Source organism: Corylus avellana, chromosome ca11 (assembly GCF_901000735.1).
Source record: "Corylus avellana chromosome ca11, CavTom2PMs-1.0".
NCBI classification, from domain to species: Eukaryota; Viridiplantae; Streptophyta; class Magnoliopsida; order Fagales; family Betulaceae; genus Corylus; species Corylus avellana.
In genome coordinates this window covers 1473511-1484540 of record NC_081551.1, presented here as the reverse complement: position 1 = coordinate 1484540, position 11030 = coordinate 1473511, and the positions used below count along the sequence as shown (strand labels likewise).

Sequence of the window (11030 nt, the reverse complement as noted above, 5' to 3'; positions counted from 1 at the left end):
ATATCTTGTTCTATCCTGGTGGCATGTTAGAGCATTACCAGCAGACTCCCTAGAAGGGAGTCTATTCCCTAAGTTTAGGGAAAATGTCAAAAAAATGGCAAAAACCAACCCACAGCAGACTCCCTATATGCTTCCTTAAACCATCAGCTGCTACAGTTGAACCAAATGTTTTGGGTTCAACTGTAGTAATCCTTGTGATTATTATATTCATAAAATCATTATTATATTCATAAAATTATTTTCTGCCTCTGATGGGTTTGCGAAGGAGGAGAAGACCCATTCGAGCTGAGGAGAAGGAGAAGCTGAATTGGACAAAGAACACCCAAAGCTGAATCGGTCTTCTCCTTCTTCTCCGTCCGAGAAGAAGCTGAATCGGACGGAGAAGAAGGAGAGGACCCATTCATAAAGCTGAATCGGTCTTCTCCTTCTTCTCCGTTCGAGAAGAAGCTGAATCGCATCTTCCCAAATAGAGAATGCAAAATATTCCCAAACAGAGAATGCAAAATATTCACATCTTAATTTCTTCTCCCTTTGCCAAACAGAGAAAGCTTAAAGAAAAAAAGATCTGGGTTAGATGGAAACTCGGAAAAAAATAACAGGAAAAATATTCGCATATTCATTTTCTTCCGTTTCTCTGGACCCAAACAAAGAACTCGGAGAAGATGAGATGATGCAGTTCGAAGATAAAACGATGCAGCAAAAACCGAGACCAATCAAGACCCAACAGAAACCCAAAAACTTAGACCGATCAAACCAGACCTCACGGTTCTCATATATGCTCACCAGACTTCACCATTTAGGGAGATCGAGAGATTAGGTAGAGAGTGAGATGGAGATGAGTGAGGCAGAGAGGGAGAGAGGTGCGTCTGGAGGGGAAAGAAGGAAGACGGTGATGAGATGGGAGAGAGAGAAAGAAAGGTTAAATTAAAAGAATAAAATATAAAAAAGTAAAATAAAAATAAAAATATTTTAATCATATAGGGAAGCATTTAAGAAAGCTATTGGGGTGTAAATTGACATAGGAAAACAAAAAGTAGTTTGGATCTTTAAACTTAGGGAATATGATCGGGTAGCTGTTGAGAATGCTCTAACAAAATCTGTAAAGATTTTGGACAAAATTTGATAATATATTTATTTGTTATTTTTGCATATCATGGTGAGCTCTAGAACATTTTATACCACAAAAAATTTATTGCAATCAATGTAATCACGTTGACTGATTTTAGTTTCTTTTATTATAATTTTTTTTTTTTTTTTTATATTGAACATAATATATTTCTCACTTTGAAAATCAATTGCTTCTTGTGATTATGCAAACAACTTTTCACAGTTTGTAAAAGAGTCCATTCTTCTATATTTTTAGCCAGTTTTGTTTTTATTCAATTAATAGACAAATCACACCACTGACACAAACTAAACCCTCCCCTCACTAAAGCAAACAAAATTAGTGCAATTTTAATAGTTTTCTTTGTCTAGTCTTTTTTTATGTTAAATCCTACAAGGGGAGGGGGCCCCCACAGGCTGAAGAGAAGACAAATGCTAGCACGCACTTGAGCCCTCTGATTGGCCGCAAATGGCCTGCCTGTCAACGGAATTCGCGTGCTGTGCCTTTTCCGGAAATGATCTTCCGTACCGCCACCACGTGTCCCATCAGTCCACTCTGATGTCGACGCGTGTCAGTGTCAGCGTCTTATCAAGCAGTTAGACGTTGCTTTCATACGACACTGCTACTGTCAGTAAGTCGGCGGCTGCGGCGTGTCACTGTCGGCTCGCGGCTGCCTCTGTCCGCAGGTTCTGGTCGGCTGGGTCGGCTGCTTGCTTTTTCTGTTGGACCCAAAGCCCGTCCAAGCCTTTTTAATGTTCGAACTCTTTTGAGTTTTGAGGGGGTGATGCTCCGATCGTGGCCGTTGGAGTTCGCATCGTTCTAAAGGATGTGTTCGAGGTTTATCGGAAATCTAGTAATTGGTCCTGACACCGACAACCACAATGTTTTACATGCGAAATGTGAGGCTGTACGGTCTTCTTCTTTTTTCTTTTTTCTGAATTATCTTTTTCTGTCCCTCACCAGCTGTGGATTTTCACTTTTCCGTTGAACATAATATTTTGAATTGTTTTTAATATATTTATTTTGAGGGAGAAACTATTGTTTTTTATTCTAATGTTTATATTTTCTAGTGTTTAGTATAAGGAAAAATTATGGTTAAATTGAAAATATTTTTGATTAGCTAAAAAACGTTTTTCAATTATCATACAATGATTTTCTTTTTTAAAATTGTAAATTATTTTTTTATTTAAATTTTTCTTCTCAAATTACACAAAGTTGACCAAACTACTGTCAAAGGTCGCCAGTATTTTTCACTATCGTTTATTTTTTATTATAGTCAAATGCCAAAAAATTTGTCCAAACAAAAAGAAAAATATTAAGTGTTCTTATAATGTCTTTTCAATATGCCTTTTAAAATCACTAATAGATTAAAAATCAATAATGATAATCTCAAATTCAACGATAGTTTTAAAAACCGCATCACAATTAGAAGAACACCAAAAAAAAGACACTAAAAAAACACTTAACAATTCAAAAAAATTCAAGAAGCTTACTTTTCTCAGCCAAAATATTAAATATATAAAGCAGAAGAAAGAAACTGGACACTTCTGTACCCATAAAAGGAAAGGGATATGATGATCGAAAGTAGGGTAGCTAGGAGGCTAGGATCACTTGGGACTCTACCCTCTAGCTTCTGCATACTTGGTCTCTAAGTCACATTATTATTAAAACAAAAAATACAAAATAGAAAACCCAAAAAAGAACACAAATGAATACTTGATATTGTTCATTTTAATCACAATAGATGTACATCTTCTACCATTCACACATGTATATTTTTTTTTATGCATATTTCATACACTTTTCACTTGATATACTAATTTACCATAAATTTAAAGAAAAATATTTTCTTTAAAATTGGGTTTAAAGGTTACTACAAAATAACCCCACATTGGTAAATTCAACATAATCTGCTGCAGCAGCGGCAGAGCAGCAGGACACCAATGCCAGCAAAAGCAAAGCAAACCCGACACCCTCAAAATCTCCATGACCCAACCACTTCCTCTCATGCGTAGAGCCCCCTCCTTTTTCACTCTCATCCATTAACTCTCTCTCTCTCTCTCTCTCTGTGAATCCCTTTAAACTTATATTCATTCCAACAGCCAGCGCTCTTTCAACTCAGACTTGCAATGGCGCTGTTCCATCCATTTTCCTGTTTGGCCCTCGTCTTCCTCCATACCCTCCTGTCCCTTCTCGTCATTTCACACCAGCAACCCCTGCTCGACCCGGCCGAGAGCGACGCCGTCTTCCGGGTTCTCAACTCCGTCAACCCCGCCGTCCCCTGGCGAACCGTGTTCCCAGACGACGACCTCTGCTCGTCCGCCCCACACGGCGTCGTTTGCGACTACTTCTTCGATGACAACGGCGACGTTCCGTCGTCCGCCCATATCACCGAGCTCAGCTTCGGGTTCGTCTCGGACTACGCTCCGAACCCGCCTTGCAGTTCAGACTCCACCATCGACCCCACACTCTTCACCGCCTTCAAGTTCCTCCGCAAGCTCTTCTTCTACAAGTGCTTCACCAACGAAACGCGCCGCGTTTCGCTCCCCGCGGACGCCGTTTCGCCTGGCTTCTCGTCCGCTCTAGAGGAGCTGGTCTTCATTGACAACCCGGCTCTGGTTGGGCCTCTCGGTAGCATACTCCGTAATTACACGAACCTGAGAAGGGTAGTTCTGACCGGAAACGGAGTTTACGGCGAAATCCCAGAAGGGCTCGGCGACGATTCGGTCGGTCTCGAGGAACTCACGCTCTCGAGAAACCAACTCTCCAGCCGAGTGCCGTCGAGCTTATCGAAGCTGAAGAGCCTGAGAGTTCTTGACCTGAGTCACAACCATTTTGACGGATATCTCCCCGAAGCTCTGGGTAATCTGACGGAGCTCTTGAAGCTGGACCTGACCTCCAACGGGTTTTCCGGTAAAATCCCAGAGCGTTTAAGGAACCTACAGAGCTTGGAGTTCCTGGACCTGAGCTACAACCGTTTTGGCAACTACGGCCTGCCGTTGTTCCTAGCGGAGATGCCCAGGCTGAGAGAGGTGCATTTGAGTGGGAATCCGCTGGGAGGGGCAATCCCAGAAATATGGAAAAATCTGGGGGGTGTTTTGGGGATTGGATTGTCAAACACGGGACTGGTTGGGAATATTCCGGCTTCAATGGGGGTACACTTGAGAAACCTGCGTTACTTGGGGCTTGACAACAACAGCCTTGAGGGGACTGTGCCGGTGGAGTTTGCGCTCTTGGGGACCGTGAGCGAAATCAATCTGGAGAACAACAATTTGAGCGGAAGACTTCCATTCTCCGCCAAAATTGGCGGAAAGCTGAAGCTCGGTGGCAACCCAGAGCTGTGTGTGGATGAGCGGTTGGGCTCCGGCAGCCTGGAGAAAGTGAAGGTGTGCGCCAACAAACCTGTTATTCCCAATGCCACCCTTTTCAGCGCGAGTTCTAATCCACTGCTGGCTGTCCCTCATGCGCTCGTCTTTCTCGGGTTTCTGGTTTGTCTTGGGTTGATTAATTCCTAGGTTTTAGATGGTTAATTAAAGACAGAGATTAGGGGCTAACAAAATGAAAATGAACAGGTTTTAACACTGATTTTGGAGAAAATAAATTTTGGGTGTGTTATGTGGTTGTCGTGCGACAGGGAGATTTATGTAATTACGGTACTTTTGCTACAGAGAATTTCATATAGTTTAATGTTTTAAATTTATCCTTTGGACCCAATTGTGTGTGCTTTTACAAATACTTCTTATTGTTATACCCAATCTTAATTATTTGTATCGGGATTGGCCGTAATTTGCCGTTCGAATTTTAGCCAATTAGAAAGGGCTAGTTGGCAATTCGGGTAACTAAATTAGAGTAAATGGGACTAACAAGATGAACCTGTAAATACTGAATTTTGAGAAAGAATTATGTAATTATGGTTCTTTGTGAAAGAGAATTGCATATAGTTTAATGTTTTAAATTTATCTTTTGGACCCAACTGTGTTCTTATATACTTTGAATTGTTATACCTAATGTGAAGTATGTGTTTGCGATTGGTTATAATTAGCTTAAAGTTGCGACCAATTCAAGCAACTAATCCGAAAGGGATTCTAATGGGTTCAACGGCCGAATAGATAAACTATATATTTTGAGATAATTAGACACTACTTGGACAATTATACTCCATCAAATCCGTCTCATTAGTTATTCGAATTGGATCTGGTTAGCTAAATTGCAGCTAATCTCCATCCAATTTTGTATAAGCAGTTTGAGTTTTTATAGGGTTTTTTATATTTTTTTTCATTGTATTTGTAAGTAGAGAAAAGTAGTTATTAATTGTTTTTTGTTTATTGCTTTTGTCCGTTGGAGCTAAGAAAAGGTTGGTGATTAATGGGTATTGCAACCACAAACATGTTTTTGTCTGATGTGTTATTTGAGGCAACAAATCATGGAGAAAGGGACAATCAAATCTCTCTTTTGTACAATACCTAGCTTAGCTAGCAAGCAATACCGCCAAAGGGCATCGGAATAGGCGCGCATTGATGGGTTGGACATGCAATAATTCTTGTTCTTCTGTTTCATTTTTTTCTATCTAAAAAAATTAATTATATATATACATATATATATATATATATTAAGTAATAGTTGGAAATTTGAATATAGGAAAATTGCAAGGTTGATGTATTTTCATGTGAGGTGACTCACAAAATGACACTTTCTTTTCATAATTTTTTTTTTTTTTTTTGACACCGTCTATTAAATTAATATATACTTTTAAATTATGTGATTTTTGTGTTCATTTTTAATAATGCATATGATAATGAGAGTCTTAAGAATGTGTTTGGCATTTTGATTTGAAAACGCAAAAAACTTATATTTTTAAAAAAGCACTTCAAATCACAGGTAAGAAGATGCATTTTTTAAAACATATAATTTTAAAAGCCAAACAACAATATATTTTAAAATTACAAAGTAAAACAAACCCTTAAATGAACGGAAAAAGAAGTGAGAGACCCTAACAAAAAAAAATGGGGTGAGTTCCTCGACAATAAACCTAAATCAGACTAAAACAGTGTAGAAATAAACACAAAAATAGAGGGTATCCCAACAACTAAAACGAACCCTTAATCCTATCGAAATGTATGTGAGCAGATGTTAATCATTTGCTCTCTCCCCCTATTCCATGAAAGGGCCAACAAGCTGGCCTGTAGAAGAAAGCAATAATATATTTAGAAAAATATTGAAACGAAAAAAAGAAAAAGAAATTAGCTCCAACAATTAATGTGTGCCATATATGGATGGATCATACAAGGCTCCATGAAGAAGAAGAAGAAGAAGAAGAAGAAGAAGAAAAAAACATCTCGATCGGTTGGTTTCAACTAATTAAGCATAATTCTAGCTACTAATGTAAATTAAATACACCAAATCTTCAATATATTCCTCCCATATATCCTTTTCGTGGCCCTCCTTCAAAAGGCTGTGGACTAATGAGCTCATTGTTCCTTGATGCGGATACGGATCCTGCCCCGGGTCCTGGATCCGAGAATGGAGATTGATATGTCTCCTCAGAGACTTGGGCTTTCAATCTTGATGATCTTGTTGACCCACCGTTGCCGGTGGTGTACTCCTTTGATTTCTTCCTCCTGGACTTCTTGGGGATGTCAGGAGGGCTGTATGCCGGCGATGACTCCATGGGTACTTGTTGTTGCCGGGTCGGTTTGGCTCCATCGGAGGAGTCCTTGACGGAGCTTTTAGATGACCTCCTTGATTGTCTTGGTTTCTCTGGCTTTTCTCTGTTAGGGGACTCGGTTACAGCTCCGGTTGATGATTGGCGTCTCGATGACATAGGCAATTCCGGCAAGTCTCTGGCCGGAGAGTTTGGAACTCTTGCGCTTCTCCGAGATGATGAATCTACATTCATTTGAATCAATAACGATACTTATGTAAAATGTTTCTCATGCAACCAACATATGGGAAGTGCTAACTCGGGATAGATAAAGATTTAGCAATTCTATCCGAACATGCACAATACGTGAAATATTTAATTTAAATGTAAGATAAATTGATGGACTTAAGGTTCGATTCTAGGACTTTAACTTTATTACTATGTTAAATTACCAGTTATCTCAAAAGTTTAAACTGATAGGAAGAGATAAATTTAATTATTTAATAATTAATTTTAACATTGGTTCATAAGAAATCTCTCATATTTACAATCAAAACAACAAATTACTGGTGATTTCAATAATGCACCGTGACAACATGTTAATGCTATGAATTAATGCTACTTAAGAATCAATTCAATGCACTCTTTGTTAATGTGCTTTAAGGGTAGTTTTTTATTTTTGTTTGAGAAAATGTTTTAAGTCCTTAAGAGATAGCTCAATTGGCTGGAACCACGCATAAAAAAGTGAAAGTCACTAATTCGAATCCTCCTTCTCCCTCTTGTGCGGACATGTCAAAAAAAAAAATAAAAAATAAAAAAGTCCATAGAGTTCACTCGAGACATGGGGTACGCAATATTATTCTGGACGATGGAAGAAATTCATATTTGTATATTTGACGTTATAATGTTCTAGCAATTTGCTCTGCCTGTTCAAAGCAATATGGTTTGTTGGAGTAAAGATTGAAATCCTTTCCATTTTTTTTTTTAAAAAAAAAATTGTTTATTAATATATTTGTTACGAGAGCAGAAAACAAAGACACAAACAAATATTATAAGTCATTTTAAAGCATACAAAAAGCATCAACACGTGTTGGGAATATAAGAAATATTGTTAATTAAATATTATTAAGTGTAAATGGTACCTTCGGAGTACCATTTGACTCGATCTTCACTATCTTCTTTGACGTCTTCAGGGAGATTTAATGGCACCGATGAATACCCTGGCGGCGATTTAAACTCATTCATCTGCAGAAACTCAGAATGTGGCCTACATGAGGCTTGTGACCAAAGAATCAAACAGGGTAAAAAAAAAAAAAATCAATTTTAATCTTATATATATATATATATATATATATATATGGGATCGATGTTCCTCTACGATTACAAGATTAAAATAAAAGATAATTAATTAAAGAAGAAACTTTACCCAGCTCGGAGAATTTACAGATGGACCATCCCATCCTATATGGGCGACATGCTTCACATCCGTAGGATAACCAATCTGCATTTCAGGTTCTTTGTCATTGTCTGCAAATTTGTGGCAATTTTTTCAGTATAAACAAGAAAACATGTTAAATCACTATTTTTTATTTTTTATTTTTCTAAAATGGGAAAAAGTAGACTTAATTATTTAAATTATATTCGATCATTCCCCTCACGTGTGTGCTCAAATGTATAATTTTTAACTGAAATTTAGATAAATGACAAAGACAATGTTCAATCGAACTCAGAATCTTCATTCAATTCTGATACCATATTAAATCATCATTTTTCTTAAAAGCTTAAGGATATGAAATTTAACAAAACATCCTTGGAGTAACAATTAACGTTAGATAATAATTGGAAGGAATAGAAAAATTAAAACTCACCAAATATTTGAGAAATATATCGTAGGCCTTTTAGAAGGCCTTTCATCTTGTTATTGGACATCGATCTTTGTCAGATATATAGGTTATCTCTATGGAATATAATGTAAGCCTGAAGAAAAAAAAAAAAAAAAAAAAAGATTGAATAGTTAGAAACATTCTTTGTGAATTTCATTTTCAGGGCTCTAATTAAAAGAAAACTTGCAGAAAGGCCAAAATTATTTGATGATGATCACCTGCATGCCCATACAACGTTGAATTCAGATTATATGTTCCTGGAAAATCCCACAAATTGGATCAATTCAATGAAAGTTCTTGTTTGGATTTGAAAATAGGGAAGAAGAAGAAGTGGAAGAGAGAGAAATATGGTTTCAAAAACATGTGACAGTTTTTGACAGATGAAGCAATAAACAGATGTAGATCGAGTGAGTTCTGTTTTAAGCAAAGATATGGTTGATTGATGGCAATGCATTGTTTGTTGTTCTTACCCACTAATCAAAACCATAAGCTGATCGAGAATTCAGGTGTGAAGATGTGGAAAAGAATTCCTGAAAATACTAATTTTAGGTGGGTTTTAATGGGTCTTCTTTCGGTTTATGGAAGGCTGTTAGCTTGGTTGTTGTTGATGATTGCTGGTTCCTCGGACAGAGATTAAATTACTAGACCATGGGCCGAACCATAAATTTTTATAATGTTTCTGCGTGCGCCCATGTGGAGAGGGTCCGTTTCATTTAAATTATATTCGATCGTTCTCCTTACGTGTGTGCTCAAACGTATAATCTTTAACTGAAATTTGGGTAAATGACAGAGACAATGTTTGAACTCAAAATCTTTACTTTAATACCATATTAAAATAGGAAATTGTAGACTTAATCATTAAAATTATATTCTAACTATCCTTTGATTAACAATTAACGTTAGATAATCAAACATAGTTTTTTTTTAATCAAATATTTTTTATGCGAAATCATGATTTTGGTTTAAATTCGTGCATTTTCAAATAAGCACCCCTTAGCCTGCTTATAAAAATTGCAGATTTTTTTTTAAAAAAAAACCGCAATGCCAAATGTCTTACGTTTTGCGATATCTTTTAAGAATGCATATTATTCTCGTAAAATCGCAATCACAAACATACCTTTAATAGACTAACGGTTATACAACTAGCTAGAATGACATGGTAGTGAAAATTAGTCATTAATTTTTTCTTTTTTACAAGACCTTATTGATTTGAAGGCTGATTTTTATTGCCACGTCATTTTAGTCGTATAGAATGCTACTAATTAAATAGCATTACTCAATCGAATAGATCGGCTAAGACCACGCATAATGAAACGAAAGTCATTAGTTCGAATCCCCCTCCCCCCTCTTGTGCGGACATTTCAAAAAAAAAAAAAAAAAATAGTATTACTCATTTGTAAAATGATAGCTAAAAATAAAAAAGAGAAAATTCTTAACAAAGTTACTTATCTTTGGTCATCTTTCATTATTTGTCCCTAGCATTTGGTATAGGTTTGTATCACCTACTCATGCATGATGCACCTCCCTTGGGAGGCAGTTTTGTTTTTTTGGTGAGATTTGGATGTATGATTAGTGTGTAAAATTTTATGGCAAGAACATTATTCCAATGAAACATTCAAGAGTAGTATAACACTACAAAGAGTTATTCAGGGTCCGTTTGATTTTGCAGTTTCAAAAAATGCGATTTAAAAATGTTAATTTTTTAAAAAATTAAGTCCGGCCCCAATTGAAAAACTTTCTGCGATTTTGCTTAAAACACAATTTTAACCTACGAAATTGTAGTGCAAAAACTACAAGGCTTTTAAAAATATGAAGAAACAAATATAATTTAAAAGCTAAAAAAAAAGAAAAAAAAAAAGAAAAAAGAGGGTTGAGGAAAAATCAAATTCAGCAAACTACAAGGCTTTTAAAAATATGAAGAAACAAATATAATTTAAAAGCTAAAAAAAAAGAAAAAAAAAAAGAAAAAAGAGGGTTGAGGAAAAATCAAATTCAGCCATATATATATATAGTGCATACCATGATGTTCCTTCTTAAAAGTACCACATTAAATGGTTGTTAAGTAACCAAATTTACGCCTTACATCTCTCCCAAGTACTCTGCACTGGACTTTTTACCAAATTTACGCCTCACATTCCTCCAAGTTCCATTGTTCCCAATGCATATTATGGTGATTTACCTAATTTACGCCTTACATCTCTCCAACAGACCCATTAAGGATCTATGATTATTATCTTTTTAATTAAAACCTTAATGTTTGTTTTTTAATTACATTGTTCAATTTTTACCACTTCACTCAACATGAAAAATGCTTGAAACACTACATCTTTTACTACAATTTCCTTATAAATTAATGTGTTAGTCCACATTTTAGTTGCTCGTGTGATAAGTGTCATGTCAA

General features: G+C 36.3%; 2 protein-coding genes across 2 annotated transcripts; one reads left to right on the top strand and one right to left on the bottom strand.

Moving 5' to 3' along the window:
• Positions 1–3043: 3043 nt before the first annotated feature.
• Positions 3044–4805, top strand: LOC132166231 (piriformospora indica-insensitive protein 2). Its single transcript, XM_059577010.1, has one exon. It carries the CDS (start codon positions 3235–3237, stop codon positions 4618–4620), a length of 1386 nt encoding a protein of 461 aa, XP_059432993.1. The 5' UTR covers positions 3044–3234; the 3' UTR covers positions 4621–4805.
• Positions 4806–6509: 1704 nt separating this feature from the next.
• Positions 6510–8708, bottom strand: LOC132166692 (CRIB domain-containing protein RIC7). Its single transcript, XM_059577557.1, has 4 exons — positions 8615–8708; positions 8173–8273; positions 7889–7991; positions 6510–6991 (listed from the first exon to the last, which is right to left on the bottom strand). Exons 1-4 carry the CDS (start codon positions 8673–8675, stop codon positions 6510–6512), a joined length of 747 nt encoding a protein of 248 aa, XP_059433540.1. The 5' UTR covers positions 8676–8708.
• Positions 8709–11030: the final 2322 nt, after the last annotated feature.

Bases quoted from the DNA above. Each gene is read 5' to 3' on its own strand.
- LOC132166692 (XM_059577557.1), bottom strand. From the start codon at position 8,675: ATGTCCAATAACAAGATGAAAGGCCTTCTAAAAGGCCTACGATATATT. The intron at 7,992-8,172 runs GTAAAGTTTCTT...GAGTTTCTGCAG, and splicing joins CTGTAAATTCTCCGAGCTGG to ATGAATGAGTTTAAATCGCC. The intron at 6,992-7,888 runs GTACCATTTACA...AAATGAATGTAG, and splicing joins AGTCAAATGGTACTCCGAAG to ATTCATCATCTCGGAGAAGC.
- LOC132166231 (XM_059577010.1), top strand. From the start codon at position 3,235: ATGGCGCTGTTCCATCCATTTTCCTGTTTGGCCCTCGTCTTCCTCCAT.